Source organism: Dreissena polymorpha, chromosome 10, assembly GCF_020536995.1.
Source record: "Dreissena polymorpha isolate Duluth1 chromosome 10, UMN_Dpol_1.0, whole genome shotgun sequence".
Lineage (NCBI taxonomy): Eukaryota > Metazoa > Mollusca > Bivalvia > Myida > Dreissenidae > Dreissena > Dreissena polymorpha.
Genome location: NC_068364.1, coordinates 27,349,075 through 27,366,577, shown reverse-complemented (window position 1 = coordinate 27,366,577; position 17,503 = coordinate 27,349,075). Strand labels below are relative to the sequence as shown.

At 35.3% G+C, this 17,503-nt stretch overlaps 1 protein-coding gene across 1 annotated transcript; it reads left to right on the top strand.

Moving 5' to 3' along the window:
• The first annotated feature begins 1,758 nt into the window (after positions 1–1,758).
• LOC127847303 (syntaxin-17-like) lies at positions 1,759–17,178 on the top strand. The gene is made up of 8 exons (XM_052379148.1): positions 1,759–1,917; positions 5,455–5,617; positions 6,259–6,466; positions 7,806–7,978; positions 8,807–8,857; positions 10,541–10,627; positions 13,956–14,085; positions 15,737–17,178. Exons 2-8 carry the CDS (start codon positions 5,465–5,467, stop codon positions 15,904–15,906), a joined length of 972 nt encoding a protein of 323 aa, XP_052235108.1. The 5' UTR covers positions 1,759–1,917; positions 5,455–5,464; the 3' UTR covers positions 15,907–17,178.
• The last annotated feature ends 325 nt before the right edge of the window (positions 17,179–17,503 follow it).

Genomic DNA, 17,503 nt, shown 5'->3' with positions numbered 1-17,503 from the left:
CAATATTGACTGTGTACATCAGACTACTTGCTGTATTATGTATATGTATGTATACATTATATGTATATCTAAATGAAGAAATTAAATTAAAATGAAAACCTGCCTCTTATCATTTTGTATGAAAAATTTATGGGCTACCAAATATTTGTATTGGTAGCCCAGTGGGCTACCTGAAAAATAAGAAATTTGTCGGACACTGTATGGCATATGATACAATTATAATATTTAGACAGTTAAGATCATAGCAATATATTCAAGATAAATTATAAGAATAAAAATTGCGCTGCAGTTGCTGATCTTAACCTGGGTCTAAGAGCCGATATAAGAAAAATAAGGTAAAAGTCTGACAATGAATATAGACACAAAAGTGTGACAGATAAAAACTGTCTTAAGAAAACAATTATCCCATCAAATCAGATTTGAAAGAAACTGATCAGAGCTACCTCACAAAAACACAAGCATAATGAGTTATGTTAAATGGTACATAAAAGTTATATTAGAAATTTGATGCCACTATCCGGGGGGAGTCCGACCCAGAGAAGCCGCATCCAGACCCACCAAGGCCGAAGGAGTCAACCAACAGCACCTCCCCGGTCGTCAATGTTGCCAAAGACTTCCAGAGTGCCCGGGGATCTCCACAACCCCGACTCTACAAGAGGGTCGGTGGCCTGGATCATCCCTGACCTTGAAACTCGCTCTTTAGTCAAAAGAGGGGGAAATCAACGGCCTTTCTGGTCCTAATCCGACATGATAAAAAAGTACACTGGGCAACTGCCATTTATATGTAAACAAACAAAATTTCATGCACAAAATAATATAACATGCAGAATATAGCAACCAAGTGTAAATCTGGCAAAAGCAAATAACAATAACAATAATACTAGCCATACTATGTACAACAGCCAGAACATCTGCAATCCTCATCGTCCTACGAGCCTATCAGACTTCGGAACTGGTTAAGTCCCGTCACATCCCTAAAGTGCTGGGGTAAGGAGTTCCAGAGCCTGGGGGCTGCGGAACAGAAAGACTTGAGATCATTACTGGTACTTCTTACCCGTGGGATTTCAGCTGTATTAATGTACCTAAAAGAGTAAGAATTATTTATATTTTTAATAAGATCATGAATATATGTTGGTGTCTGTTAATGAATTATCTTGTATGTTTCTATAGCCATCTTATTTTTAAGCTTGGCAGTTTTGATTTGCTAAGCAACCCTTCATAATCATACTTATAGTCATTATAAATAAACCTTAGAGCTCTTTTCTGTATGTTTTCTATTTTTTAGTATTTATTTATCCACAGAAATGCCATGTTAATGGACTGATATTGAAGTAAGAGAGAATGAATGAATAATATATACTAAGTTTGCCAAGTTTACACAGATTCCTACCAAAACGCTTTAGAACATTCAATTGTCTGGATGCCTTTTTACATAAGTTGGAAATGTGTTTGTCAAAATTTAGTTTAAAATCTATTTGTAAACCCTAATAAGAGAACCTCATCCTCACAGCTGACAAGTCAGACGAGACACCACATATCACCTCACACCATCCTAGCCACCAACCCAAAACATGCTTACACATCAAATATCTGTATCAGATTTTACTTCCATTAATAAAGCATTTAAATGTTGTTGTTTTTTTAATATATAAACAACATCGAGGAAACTGATACATTTTAAATGTGTGCCTGCAAATATCCATGTAAGTTGTTTGTAACCTAGTAGACCAACTCGACTCGAGTAATCGATTAAATGTTGTTCGCCAACAAACAAACCGAAAGTAGAATATATAAAAAAACAGCGAAACAGCAAAATAAAACATATATTATTTAAAACAATTGTCTATCGCTGTCCGAAACAACAAGCACTGTGAAAAAAGAAGATGAAATTTACATCAAATTGAAATTTGCTTTTTAGTAAGTTATAACGAGTTTTCAGGCATTTTATTTTTAGTTTTTTTTCTTTGAAAAGTGATTTATTTTACTTTTAGTCTTTACATTTGCGTCTTTTGTTTTCTTTGAACTTAGCTTTTACTTAAGTTACAGTTATTAAGTTTTCTGTTTAAAATCATATTTTCCTGGTCATTTTGGGAGATGTAGTCTGGTTGAATTGGAAATATCTGACCAAGATAAAGCCACAGCACTAAATTAACAATTTCAGTCTGTATTTACATCCAAATCTCCTATCTCGCTAAAATCCCTGGCCGAAAAATGAAGGTACAGGACAATGCAGATACAGGAAGAGAGACACCAAATGAAACATTTAGTCCTCATAACCCCAGGCAGTGATCGACAAATTGTTTTTCCGCAACTTGCCCTGCAGGGCGAGTAGCTAAGAATTTCCACTTGCCCTGCTAATATGTACTTGCCCTGCAATTTATTGATAAAAAAAATCAGTAACTAATATGTTTTATTGTGATTTTCTATTGGTTAATCCCGTTGTAAAATAGAACTGTTAGTGTTAACTCATGAACTTCAATAAAGTTAATAAATTTTTTTAACACACTTTTAACTTGTTTGTTTTTCATTTAGCGCAGTGTGCAATAATCAACATCCAGTTAATTTTTAATTGCTGATTAAACGTTGTTTTGTTTGGCACAAATGTTTTAAAACTTGAAATTTTAATCTTTTCGACCAGAATTGCCACTCGCCCTGCAGGACAAGCGCTGCTGGGATATTCACTTGTCCGGATCCGATTTCTACTCGTAATTACGAGCGGGCGAGTTTATTTATGGATCCCTACCCATGCCTGACATTGAACTCTCCACTAATGGTATCGAAAAAATGATCAAATAAGACCAACAGTTTTTAAAAATCTCAGTAAAGAACTTGCCCCAATTCTGTTAGAGTTATTCAAAAAATCACTGCAGCATGGCTCCATCCCTGAAATATGGAAAATGGCAAATGTGGCCCCAGTTTACAAAAAAGGCTCCAGGTCAGACCCAGCTAACTACCGCCCTATCTCTCTTACCTGTATCCTGTGTAAAGCCCTGGAACACATAGTCTCATCTAGCATCACTAAGCACTTCACAAAATCTAATCTCTTCTATGAACTGCAGCACGGGTTTCGAGAAAAGAGGTCATGTCAATCCCAACTTCTAATGCTTATTGATGATATCCTTCAGGCTGTAAACCTAAGAAGCCAAGTTGACCTCATTTTGCTTGACTTCTCAAAGGCGTTCGATATGGTTAATCATACTACTTTTTTTGTTTTACTGATTATCACAAGTTTTCCTTCTTTCCCAGAACAATCATCCACTAGAATGCTCTACCTCCTGATATTGTCACCCTCCCTGGATCCAGGCCCATTGGGATTTTTTTACCAACACATATTGACACATGAAATTTTTTGTTTGCATTTATAAAACAATGGTTTTATTTTGTAACATTCATTGAACAGTATCCTCAAGGAAATGACTAAGTATATAATTCCAATCTGACTTGTTTATGTTATGACAGCTGCATCACCAGTTCATGCTCATCAGTTTGCTCGTTGTTTTTTTAAACTAAAAAGTCTAAATACTTAGTTTTGACAAAACACAGGAAAATTGGTGTTGTTTTATTGCTCAAAAAAACTTAACAAATTAGTTTAAAAGTGCTAACATAGGTGCAACTTAAAGAGCTGGATAGGTTGATGAACTATTGTTTATTTAAAAAAAAAAAGAAACCTTTAATGGGGAATTTTAGGTTGTAATATGGAAAAAATCATATTTTTTACATTTAGCCTAAATTACCTACTGTACACCACAATGTTGAAATTTAAATACCTGGTATACCTCTGCTATTGTGTATTGTTTGTCTAATTTGCTGAGAATTTTAGTTCACGGAATGCTCATTTTGAACTCAGAACCAGAACTTTTGGAAGTTTCCAAAAGCCAAAATGGTCTGCTTCATACACTTCTTCTTATTTTGTACTTTAAATCTGAATAATCGGGATAAATATAAATAAATCTTTGAAACAGTTTTAATGACTTTTTATGCCCCCGGTAGGGTGGCATATAGCAGTTGAACTGTCTGTCAGTATGTCAGTCAGTCTGTCCGTCCGTCCGAAAAAAACTTTAGCATTGGCCATAACTTTTTCACTATTAAAAATAGCAGCTTGATATTTGGCATGCATGTGTATCTCATGGAGCTGAACATTTTTAGTGGTGAAAGGTGAAGGTGAAGGTCATCCTTCAAGGTCAAATGTCAAATATATGGCGTCTGTCAGTCTGATTACTTTAACATTGGTCATAACTTTTTCAATATTGAAGATAGCAACTTGATATTTGGCATGCATGTGTATCTCATAAAGCTGCACATTTTGAGTGGTGGAAGTTCAAGGTCAAGGTCATTCTTCAAGGTCATCCTTCAAGGTCAAAGGTAAAAAAATAATAATATTTTTTTCAAAGTGGCGTTCTCATGAAGCTGCACATTTTGAGTGGTGGAAGTTCAAGGTCAAGGTCATCCTTCAAGGTCAAGGTCATCCTTCAAGGTCAAAGGTAAAAAAATAAATTATAAAATGTCAAAGCGGCGTTATCATGAAGCTGCACATTTTGAGTGGTGGAAGTTCAAGGTCAAGGTCATCTTTCAAGGTCAAGGTCATCTCTCAAGGTCAAAGGTAAAAAATAAATAAAAATTCAAAGCGGCGTTCTCATGTAGCTGCCCATTTTGAGTGGTGGAAGTTCAAGGTCAAGGTCATCCTTCAAGGTCAAAGGTCAAAAAAAATAAAAAAAGTATTTTAAAGCGGCGCTTTTGACGATCTCTTGTTTTTCAAAAATTGAACAAATTGTTGCAACCAAGCTTTTGCAAAAATCAATATTTAGGGTGTGGGGGGGGGGGGGGAGTCAGGTCAGTTTTAAGGCTTGTTTTTAATAGCAAGAACCCCCCCCCCCTCCCCAGGAGCTTTGTAATTTTTTTGCCCAATTAGGAAAAGTACTAGTACCAGCCCAATTAGGAAAAGTGTGGGATAAAAACCCTGCAATTGTGAAAATTCACCTCATGAAGTCTGCATATTAGAAAATTGGTGTATTTAATTGTTTGCTCCCAAATACTTTAAAATTGATAGCTAAATGTTGTAAAGTTGTCAATTTTATATTTACCTAGGTTCAAGCCGTAAAGCTGCAAAGGAAAACTAAATAAATGTTGCATTTCATTAATGAAAAAAAAAGTTTCCTTCAATTGGGAATTGATTTGAAAGCAGTTGGGAAATTTGGAGTTTTTGTTGTTTTTCCCTAATTGGGAACGTGCCATTTTCCAATCCTTTATAAAGAAGAAAATAAATTGCTGGAATTATGGTCGGTTTATGTAATTGCTTTAGTGAGTCTTCTGATAACATCTGTTTAATGTATGTGCAGCCTGTAGTTCTTTTGCCATTAATTCATATCCGTAATATGCACCTACCAACATGAGATTATAGACCTCGCTGGAAAAATTAAGCAACTTAAATTTTTTATTACATAAACATTATTTCAGCATATTACGAATGGAATCTCCAGAGAAGCATGGAGACCCAGATGAGGCCACAAACTACACAAAGTATCCGCTACGTCGCATGGAAATCTCCATCAGGAAGTTTATACAAGTCATTGACATTGACCTGAAACGATTACACAGGCACAAAATAAATGTGGAGAAGGTGAGGTTGCTATGGAGACCAACATTATTAATAAGTTAACACTTGAAGAAATGATTTTAAAAGAATGAGAAGGATGTGTTCTAAATTAAAAAAAAAAATCATGAAATTTCTTGACGTTCAGTCATACAATTTCAATCCCCAGAAACACGTGAGTCACCATACTGAACAGGTGTGGTTTCCTCTCCCCTCCACCCCAATACAAGACCATGCATCAGTCAGTCTTTCAGTATCTAAATAGCTTTAATTGCAGCTTTATTTCAAAATTGTCCCCAATTTTCTAAAATCTGTCAGGTATGGTGACCACCAACCAAACTCGCAAGCAAATCAGGTAGGAGTGCTGGCAAACTCTCTGGGCAATGCAACCCGCGATGCGGGGGTACCTCATAAACTTTTAAATACGCACATCAGTCATTCATTTTTGTCCTGGTCCGACGACTTTGAATATTTTAAATATGATCAAACAATCTTCCATGTTAGGTCTGTAGTGTTTAATATCAAGTAATTCTTATAAAGAACATGTTTAATGATGTACAATGTAATGGACCCAGTTCTGAATAAGTTAATTGCTTATCTTATCTTATTCTCTAAAACTCCCAAGGGTACGGGTTTTAATATTTTGATGCTGATTCTCTTGTCTGCAGTTCAGCCGGTTACAAGACTGGTCCAGTCTCAACAACGAGCAGATTAACGCCTCCCGTACGATCCAGCAAATCAAGGCCAACGTGCAGGAGATAGAGAAGTGTCGGCTTCAGGTAAAAGACGAGGACCTTGAAGCGTTCGACGAAAGAATCCTACCCATGAAAAAGTCTGCATTAGGATCAGTCCAAGATTTTTTCAGCATTGCAACTGGTAAGGAAATATTTATTTGAGTTATTTGAGATGGTCACCATAAGCATATAGTCCTTTTTTTGGTTAAATTTGGGGCTGAAATTTGGCCCCATTCCGAACTGCGAAAAATGTATATTTTATTCCAAATGAATGCATAATATACCCAATTGAACGTTTCCAAAAAACACATGTTTTGTTTAAAAGGATTGCAACATTTAGTTCATTTTTCCTATTCAACTCCATAAGATGAACCATAGTAACTATTTAATTGAAACACTTTGAGAGTATTTGTTAGCAGAAACACACAACACAAACTTTCTAGTTTTAGTAAAACGACCAGATTTTTCAGATTCAAAGGGCCTGGCCCCATTTCTAAAATGGTGGAAAAAAGGCACTGATAAGAGTAGCTTTGATTGACAATTTAATTTTCTATTTAGAACGCAACGACTTGATTGTTATGCTTACCTGTCCAGCAAAAACATTTGTTAAATGTTGATAGAGTTTTACATTCTTTATCCTCCATCAGTCATTGAACTAAGCAGTTCACCAAGAAGGCCCAAATTTTTATATTATTTGTTGATACCTGGTGAATGTTACAAGCCTGTCTAATACCATAACATATCGTAAATTACAACAGATTCATTTATTTTTGTTCATATGAAATTTCGTGGATTCATGGAATCTTGAATTGTCGTTTGATCTTTAATCTTAAATAAATAGATTTTTTTAAATGTCTGATTTTCGACTTAAACGTTTGTTTGGCATATGATTTCATGGTTAAGAGAACCCATGAAAATCCGTGAAAATTAGTTCCCAACTAATAATATTGGTTTCACAGTATTATGTATCCATGGATATCCTATCTCACCTTGAAGACCTGAATCTGAAGTTTCTCCTTTTATCTCTCTTGTTTTTGTGTGTGTTACAATGATACAAACATAGTATCTTTATGCAACATTTCATTCAAATAAGTCCTTCTTTAATGGATTGCTGCGAACATTATTTATTAAATCTTGTTGATTAGTTTGGTTGAATGGTACACTGTGGTTTTGAAGTTAGAATTGTTTTAATAATTATTCTACCAGCCATATGGAAAGAGTGGCACTTGCTGCTTCATGTGCTTTATAATTTTCAAAATTTTAATTTGTATAAATGATATAGAAAATCCAGTTCAACTGCTCTTAACTGCACATTACTTGCACCATAACATGCATTAATACATAATTAATTTATATTAAGGATGATATCTTTATCAACATAAGTTATTCACAATTTTTAATTCCTTAATAATGTATACAATCTGTTGATTTGTTCCCCTATCTTTGAATCCTAACCTTGAAATTGAATGGCACACATTCAGAGTCCTCAAGAAGCGCAGAGAATACTCCAGATGATGTGACAACCATGTTGTTTCCTGGACCTGGTTTGACCTTGATAGGTCATGGTCAGTCTCATGACGACCTTCTACAGACCCAGGTTGCCGAGCGACCAGAGCACTCAGAAGTTGCGCAATCTTGGGAGATCTTACAAGATGTAAGTTATTTAGAAATATTATTTTTACTCAGTTTTATTGATTCGAAATAATAATGAAAGGCAGTTATAATCTTTCTTATTAGCTTGATTGCTAAAGGTTTCATAAAGAAACAGTTGTAGGCAAAAACAATATCCTGTAGCCAAATTAGCTGATTTGTACCCATTGAGTACTTTGGATGAAAGCAGAAAAAGCCCAAATGGTTATCAATTAGTTTATAACTTTCTAATTTCTAAACTGTTTCCCAATGATTCATGTTTTCAAATTATCAATTTTTTCAATAATAAAATAAAATATTGTTTCTGGTGACTATCAAAGAAAGTCATACTTTTCTAAATTTTGGTTACAGAAGAAAAGGCCACTTTCATCAATGTGTGAAAAAGTGTACCGTACTTTACCATGTATTAGGCACAGTTAATACCCCACACATTTTAATTTTAAAATTTATTGCACATTATGAATGGTAGCATTATTAAATGATGAAGTACAGTAGCTGTTCAAAGAAGGCTACTCTCACATACAGTGAATAATATATATAAAATAAGAAAAATATTAATCATATGAGCCTTGTTCTGAAAAAACTGGGCATAATGCATGTGATAGTGTTGTCCCAGATAAGCCTGTGCAGTCTGCACAGGCTAATCAGGGACGACACTTTCCGCTTTTATGACATTTTTCATTTAAATGAAGTCTCTTCTTAGCAAAAATCCAATTTAGGCGAAAAGTGTCGTCCGCCGGGCTTATCTGGGACGACACTTTGCGCACATGCATTAAGCCCAGTTTTCTCAGAACTCATATGTTTATCTGAAATATCTCAATGCTGTCGGCAGAACCTGCAGGAGTTGAACACAATGATCCACCAGTTTGCAGCAGCAGTTCAGGTTAGTTTCCAAACTTTGTTCTATTAAAGTATTTCGTCTTGATTGATTGTAAACATAAACGTTGCACGACATTTTGTAATTACCTCAATTAATAATTTTTGTAGTTATTCTCCAAATTGTTTACTTTTTTAACCAGGTTTTCCGAAGGAAAAAACTGGTTATTAGATTGGCGAATGCGGGCGTCTGGCGGGCGGGCGGAACAATCTTGTCCGGGCCATAACTATGTCGTTCATTGTCAGATTTTAAAATCATTTGGCACATTTGTTCACCATCATTGGACGGTGTGTCGCGCGAAATAATTATGCGATATCTCCAAGGTCAAGGTCACACTTTGAGTTCAAAGGTCAAAAATGGCCATAAATGAGCTTGTCCTGGCCATAACTATGTCATTCATTGTGAGATTTTAAAATCATTTGGCACATTTGTTCACCATCATGGGACGGTGTGTCGCATGAAAGAATCACGTCAATATCTCCAATGTCAAGGTCGCCACGACTAAAAATAGATTTTTTTTAAAAACAAACTTACAAAGGGGGTTAATTTTGTTTGTTCATTTCAAAAGTTCAGTTTGAGTTTTCTCCCTTTATCAGATTTTTTTTCACAATGAAAACCTGGTTTTGTGACAATTTTGTCCCTTGTTTCTATTTGTTTAATTGTCTATACTGTCACATATTTAGGCTATTTAATAATAATAATCTCATTTTCCAATTAGCTTCTTCTGGAGCATTGAACATCTCATTTCAGCTAGTTGGTAACTCATTTATGCCAATTGAAAACTATTGCCTTTCACAGCCATTTCCTACTGATCCCATTCCTTTCACAACCATTTACTACTAATTCCTCTCACAGCTATGATTATATTCCCCAAATATCTTCTTCTAACATCACATTTGTTTCGACCTTCAATCCCAATTATCTAAATTCCCATTGACCATTATTTATTCTTTTTTTAAACACATTTTATATACTATTTTTGTCACTTTCGTATTGCTATGCATGTGCATATTGCTTATATATTGTCAGTTTTGTATTTATAACGATAAACTATACTTGTTCAAAGTAAACAAATAAACTTTTTGTTCTGTTCTGTTCTATTATAACGAATTTTTTATTTCTCAATTTTCCTAACTTTACCATTTTCCAACCATCTCATTTCCCAGCCCTCTTGTTTTCCATCAATTATCTTATTTCTTTAATATATAATTTTTCTTTAAATCCTTGTCCCAACAATCTCATTTACCATCTAGCAAATTTATTATTTATCGTATTTCTTAATATTTAATTATCCCAATTGTCTTCTTTCCCTACTATCTCATGCCCCAAACTATCTCATTTTCCTGTTTATTTGATTTCCCAACTATCTCAATTCAAAACTCATTCACCTACTAACTAATTACATGATTATTTTATTTCCAGCTTTCTTATTTCTCAACTTTCTTATTTCCCAACTTTCAAATTTCCTGATTATTTCATTTCCCATTATTCTCATTTCCTTAATATTTCATTTTCCAACAATACGATTACCTGATTATTTTATTTACCAATTTTCTCATTTTCATTTTTTATTGCCCAATTTTCTCATTTCCAAATTGTTTCATTTCCTAAAGTTCTAATTTCCAAATTATTTCATATCCCAATTTTCTAATTTCCACATGATTTCATTTCCTAATCTCTCACGTCCAGGATCAGCAGGAAGGAATAGACCGTATCGAAAACAACATGGAAAAGGCACAGATAGATGTTCAGGAGGGAGTCAAACAGTTAGGCAAGGTAACAATATAAAGAAGTGAAACTCCAGCTGCTGGAGCAGTATTGAATTTTCATTAAAAACAATTAGTTGGTCCTTCATTTAAGGCAAGTGACCCGATTGCAACCTTATCTATTTCAATAGATGTCCAGGAGGGAGTCAAACAGTTAGGCAAGGTAACAAACCTTATCTATTTCGATAGATGTCCAGGAGGGAATCAAACAGATAGGGAAGGTAACAAACCTCATCTATTTATAGATATCCAGGAGGGAGTTAAACAGTTAGGCAAGGTAACAAACATTATCTATTTCGATAAATGTCTAGAAGGGAGTCAAGCAGTAAGGCAAGGTAAAAAAACCTTATCTATTTCGATAGATGTCAAGAAGGGAGTCAAACAGTTAGGCAAGGTAACAAACCTTATCTATTTCTATAGATGTCCAGAAGGGAGTTAAACAGTTAGGCAAGGTAACAAACCTTATCTATTTCAATAGATGTCCAGGAGGGAGTCAAACAGTTAGGCAAGGTAACAAACCTTATCTATTTCGATAGATGTCCAGGAGGGAATCAAACAGTTAGGCAAGGTAACAAACACTATCTATTTCAATAGATGTCCAGGAGGGAGTCCAACAGTTAGGCAATGTAACAAACCTTATCTATTTCAATAGATGTCCAGGAGGGAGTTAAACAGTTAGGCAAGGTAACAAACCTTATCTATTTCGATAGATGACCAGGAGGGAGTTAAACAGTTAGGCAAGGTAACAGACCTTATCTATTTCGATAGATGTCCAGGAGGGAGTTAAACAGTTAGGCAAGGTAACTAACCTTATATATTTCGATAGTTGTCCAGGAGGGATTCAAACAGTTAGGCTAGGTAACACACCTTATCTATTTATAGATGTCCAGGAGGGAGTCAAACAGTTAGGCAAGGTAACACACCTTATCTATTTATAGATGTCCAGGAGGGAGTCAAACAGTTAGGCAAGGTAACAAACCATATCTATTTATAGATGTCCAGGAGGGACTAAAACAGTAAGGCAAGGTTACAAACCATATCTATTTCGATAGATGTCCAGGACGGAGTCAAACAGTTAGGCAAGGTAACAAACACTATCTATTTCAATAGATGTCCAGGAGGGAGTCCAACAGTTAGGCAATGTAACAAACCTTATCTATTTCAATAGATGTCCAGAAGGGAGTTAAACAGTTAGGCAAGGTAACAAACCTTATCTATTTCGATAGATGTCCAGAAGGGAGTTAAACAGTTAGGCAAAGTAACAAACCTTATATATTTCGCTAGATGTCCAGGAGGTAGTCAAACAGTTAGGCAAGGTAACACACCTTATCTATTTATAGATGTCCAAGAGGGAGTCAAACAGGTAGGCAAGGTAACACACCTTATCTATTTACAGATGTCCAGGAGGGAGTCAAACAGTAAGGCAAGGTTACAAACCTTATCTATTTCGCTAGATGTCCAGGAGGGAGTCAAACAGTTAGGCATGGTAACAAACCATATCTAATTATATGTGTCCAGGAGGGAGTTAAACAGTTAGGCAAGGTAACAAACCTTATATATTTCGCTAGATGTCCAGGAGGGAGTAAAACAGTTAGGCAAGGTAACAAACCTTATCTATTTAGATACATGTCCGGGAGGGAGTAAACAGTTAGGCAAGGTAACAAACCTTATCTTTTTATAGATGTCCAGGAGGGATTCAAACAGTTAGGCAAGGTAACACACCTTATCTATTTATAGATGTCCAGGAGGGAGTCAAACAGTTAGGCAAGGTAACAAACCTTATCTATTTATAGATGTCCAGGAGGGAGTTAAACAGTTAGGCAAGGTAACAAACCTTATCTATTTATAGATGTCCAGGAGGGAGTTAAACAGTTAGGCAAGGTAACAAACCTTATCTATTTATAGATGTCCAGGATGGAGTCAAACAGTTAGGCAAGGTAACAAACCTTATCTATTTATAGATGTCCAGGAGGGAGTCAATCAGTTAGGCAAGGTAACAAACCTTATTTATTTCGCTAGATGTCCAGGAGGAAGTCAAACAGTTAGGCAAGGTAATAAACCTTATCTTTTTATAGATGTCCAGAAGGGAGTCAAACAGTTAGGCTAGGTAAGAAACCTTATCTATTTATAGATGTCCAGGAGGGAGTCAAACAGTTAGGCAAGGTAACAAACCTTATCTATTTAGATAGATGTCCAGGAGGGCGTCAAACAGTTAGGCAAGGTAACAAACCTTATATATTTCGCTAGATGTCCAGGAGGGAGTCAAACAGTTAGGCAAGATAACTAACCTTATCTATTTCGCTAGATGTCCAGGAGGGAGTCAAACAGTTAGGCAAGGTAACAAACTTCATCTTTTTCGTTTGAAGTCATATTCCTATTTGGCTTAAGGCACAAATGATCATACTATCAAGAAGAAGTGTCTTATGCAAAACCATGTTGCTCACTTTGAAGTCAAGGTCACAGCAGACACTTCGAGTTTTCTTTATATTCCTCATATGTATGTAATGAAAGTACACGTTGTCTGGCCCATAACTTTGATGTACATTATGTTATTTTAAAATAAATTGGAAAAACTGTCATCATAACAAGACGACTTTTAATATACAAAAACCATGTCGGTGGATTGAGGTCAAGGTCACATTAGACACTTGAAGTTTGTCCATAGTTGTTATGTGGTTACATTGATAGTACATATTTATGTGACTTGCCCATAGTTCTTTTATGGTTACATTGATAGTACATGTTTTTGTGACTGTCAGGTTAATTTTTTTATAGTTATCTGGCAACATTTGTTAGCCTTTCAAGACATCATGTTGTATGCACCAACTATGATGTTTGCTGAAATGTCAATGTCACAATTGTGAAATAAGCTTTATGTGTAGAAACAGTTAAAAAGATCTGGTATGTGTATGTTATGTTCGCTGTTCCTATAATGTCTGTGACACAACACTTCATTTGTGCCAGGTAACACATAGCAATGGCATCCATGTCCTTTGAACACATTTTTGTTCTTTTTAATTTGCCTCATACGTTATCTTGACCTAGAAAAAAAATCACATTTCATTATGTAGCAGTTGCGTTTAGTTTTACCTCTTGCAATATTTCCTTTATCAGGAATATTCTAGCTCAAAACTTACTAAATTTTCACATCATTAAAGAAAAAACAACAGAGTCGAATTCCCCAATAAATGACACAAAAAGAACACCATATAATTTATATTGGAATTTCAGCATTATTGTTAAATTGTTGATTCCCATGCCTTAGAACTAAAATAATTGTTAACTAAAAAAAATAACATGAACGTTAATTCTTAAAACATACTCTCGCATGTTTTCAGGCATCAAAGTATAAAGCGGCCATGATTCCAATCATTGGGGCAGCTATAGGAACAGCTGTGGCAGGGCCACTTGGATTGCTGGTTGGCCTTAAAATAGGAGGCCTAGCAACTGTTGCTGGGGGAACTATGGGTAAGGCAAAATAGGAGGCATAACAACTGTTGCTGGGGGAGCTATGGGTAAGGTTAAATAGTAGGCATAGCCACTGTTGCAGGGGGAGCTATGGGAAAGGCAAAATAGGAGGCATAGCAACTGTTGCAGGGAACGCTATGGGTAAGGCAAAATAGGAGGCAAAGCAACTGTTGCTGGGGGAGCTATGGGTTAGGCAAATATGAGGCATTGCAACTGTTGCTGGGATAGCTATGGTGAGGCAAAATAAGAGAAATAGAAAATGTTGCTGGGGGAGCTATTGGTAAGGCAAAATATGAGGCATAGCAACTGTTGCTGGGGTAGCTATGGGTAAGGCGATATAGGAGACATAGCAACTGTTGCTGGGGGAGCTATGGGTAAGGCAAAATAGGAGGCATAGCAACTGTTGCTTTGGAAGCTATGGGTAAGGCAAAATAGAAGGCATAGCAACTGTTGCTGGGGGAACTATGGGCATGGCAAAAAAGGAGGCATAGCAACTGTTGCTGGGGGAACTAAGGGTAAGGCAAAATATGAGGCATATCAACTGTTCCCGGGGATGGGGGCGTTGGAGAAATGCGAAATAGGTGGCATATTAACAGCTGTGGAGTTGTGGAGGGGGGTATCTGTGAAAGGCAAAGTATTAAGGTTGGGGAGATATTTTTGTAATGACATTCAGTTTACTTCTCCAACCATATTGATTTTTGCTTTTACGGAAAAAGTGGAACAAACAATGTGTTTAAGATTCGGAGTTAAACTGTTGTATATTCTTAAAATTTGTATGTCAGATACAATTGTTTCACACCTAACCATCAATATCTTTCAACAAGATTTAATATCATTTCGAGGGGTAAACAGTAATCTCATGTATATGCTCATCAGATAAAATAGATTTACACTGCATGATCAATTCATAATTTCATATAAAATGCATGGAATGCTTAATGCACCCGCTTGTGAGAAATCTTGAATTTAAGGTTACAGAATATTTGATGATCTTGTAAGTACTGTAAAAAATGTTATTTATCGAACATTAATTTTCGTTGATTTTATGGATTAACTGATCCACGAACTTTACACAAACACATTGGAAAATTACCAACGCATTTTTTTTAGTTTTATCTGATTCAGAAATCCACGAATGTACGTGTCCAGGAAAAGGTTCTTAAAAAAAATAACTGTCATGACGACAATTATAAATGTTGTTAAAGTTTTTGCTTTAATTTGGACCAGAAAAGTACTTGTAACAAAACAAACGATATATTGAATAAAATGTTTGTCTTAGAGAGCTTAATTCTGTTGGTAAGTTGACAAATGGACATGTTCATTACTAACCTAATATGGAAGTATTGTTCTTCATTGTAGAGTTCACTGGAGAGATATTTATTAAAATTTTGACCATTACAAAGAAAAAATGCATCATTGTTTTTGGAGTACTGACAAAATGAGACACTGTCTGGGTAAACTGGGCAGTCCTCACAAGCTATATCTAAAGGAAATCTCATTAAAAAGGAGAAAGTGTTTTCCCTGATTAGCCCTTGCGGACCGCACTAGCTTATCGGGAAGGACACTTTAATCTCATGCATAAAGCCCAGTTTTCCCAAAGTGAGGTTCACTTGTTTTTCATTCAGTTAAGCACATTTTAATTTGTTTTTAGGCTATATAGGTGGACGCTTCGTGAAAAAACGTAGGCAGGAAGTAACCGACATAGAACTTTCACAGTTAAGTCGCGCATCGTCAATGCCAGATGTGAAAACGATTGAAAAGCAAGAGACAAAATGGTCGCTATGGGGACGCCAACGTACTACCACGGAATCTGACACCTAGCGGCACAAAGAATATTATGGCATACTTTATTTAATAGATACATTTGATGTCTTAAATTTAAATGAAAAATTGCATATAGTAAAATCATTATGATTCGTGGACCATTAATTATCGTTGATTTGGGGCTTTTACCGACCCAGGAATTTAACACGACAAGACAAGAAAAATATTAATTCAGACTTGCACAGTGAACATCGTCTAAGCACTAGCTATGTTACAGAGATAAACATTGTTATAATATAAACATAAGCAGCATCGTATACGGTTACGAAAATTATTAGGTAGAATACTTGTTAAATATGGAGGATAACAATTTTAGGTGAAGACACAGCGTTAGAAATATTATTTCTTAAAATCAGAGCTTCTTTAACAATACTGGCTAATTTAATAAGTTGAAATTTATTCGTTGTATTCAGCAATTGGTGGAATTTATCAACAAAAGGCTTAATATTATAACATTGCTTTAGGCAGGTTCTTCTTATATCAACGTATAAAGTACATTTACATACAAAATGAAACTAATCTTCAAAATCTAATTTATTACAACAAAGGCAATAACGTTCGTTTGGTGGTATATTTTGACACAAACACATGGGAAAGTGACCAAAGCAAATTTCTCATGTTTTCTCCAAAATTAGAAATTTACAATTAATCTGTCCACGAAAGTCATATTTGGAAAAACCAGGAAATTTCATGCTCAGGAATATTAATGATTTTACTTTAAGTGAAAACTGACATTAATCAAACCTCAAAAAGGATTTGATAACTTATCATGCATATGCTTGGTAATTTTTAGCTCGGCTGTTTTCGGAGAAAACCCAAGGTATTGTCATTGCCAGCTCGTCGTCGTTCGGTGTTTGCCGTCTGCCATGCTTAAACCTTACCATTTGCTCTAAAAACAAAGTGCTTCCACCTACAACATTGAAACTTCATATGTAGATGCACCTTGATGAGTTCTACATGCCACACCCATTTTTGGGTAACATACAAAAGGTCAAGGTCACTGAGACCTCTAAAACTAAATATGACAAGCTTTCATTTATTCAAAACCGCTACTGCAGCCGAGCGTTGGCACCCGCTGTGCGGTGCTCTTGTATGAATGTTTAATGTTGATTAGTATTTAACTCAACAAAATGTAAGTACTGTTTACGTTCAAGCGTTTCTATTTCTTAAATGTATAGATCTGACCAAAAATGTTAAAATCGTCAGTTTGTTGATATGTGGACAATTCCCTTAGATTGTTGATTGGATATAATATATGATTTTTGTATTTGAAGATTGTTTTTGTAATGTAATGTTAAAGTAGAATTTAAAAACGAAGTAACAGGTGCATTCTTCATTCCTTGTTTTGAGAAAGTTTGTTTATATTTCTTTATATATTTCTAAAACTATTAGATTGTCATGTTTCTTTAGTATAATTCAAAACAAAGCACAATAAGCTTTTGCCATTTCTTTTCTTCGTCGAGCATTGTTTTTAACCCGTTGTCAATATTTGCTGTTTGAACATACAAAATGTATTAATTTATTAATGTAATTTGTTATTATTATAACACAATTTTTATAAAACTCGCTCAAAACAGGTTCAATTGGGATAAAC

Coding starts and splice junctions, on each gene's coding strand:
- LOC127847303 (XM_052379148.1), top strand. CDS start 5,465: ATGGAATCTCCAGAGAAGCATGGAGACCCAGATGAGGCCACAAACTAC. Junction 5,618..6,258: donor ACAAAATAAATGTGGAGAAG/GTGAGGTTGCTA, acceptor TCTTGTCTGCAG/TTCAGCCGGTTACAAGACTG. Junction 14,086..15,736: donor TGTTGCTGGGGGAACTATGG/GTAAGGCAAAAT, acceptor ATTTGTTTTTAG/GCTATATAGGTGGACGCTTC.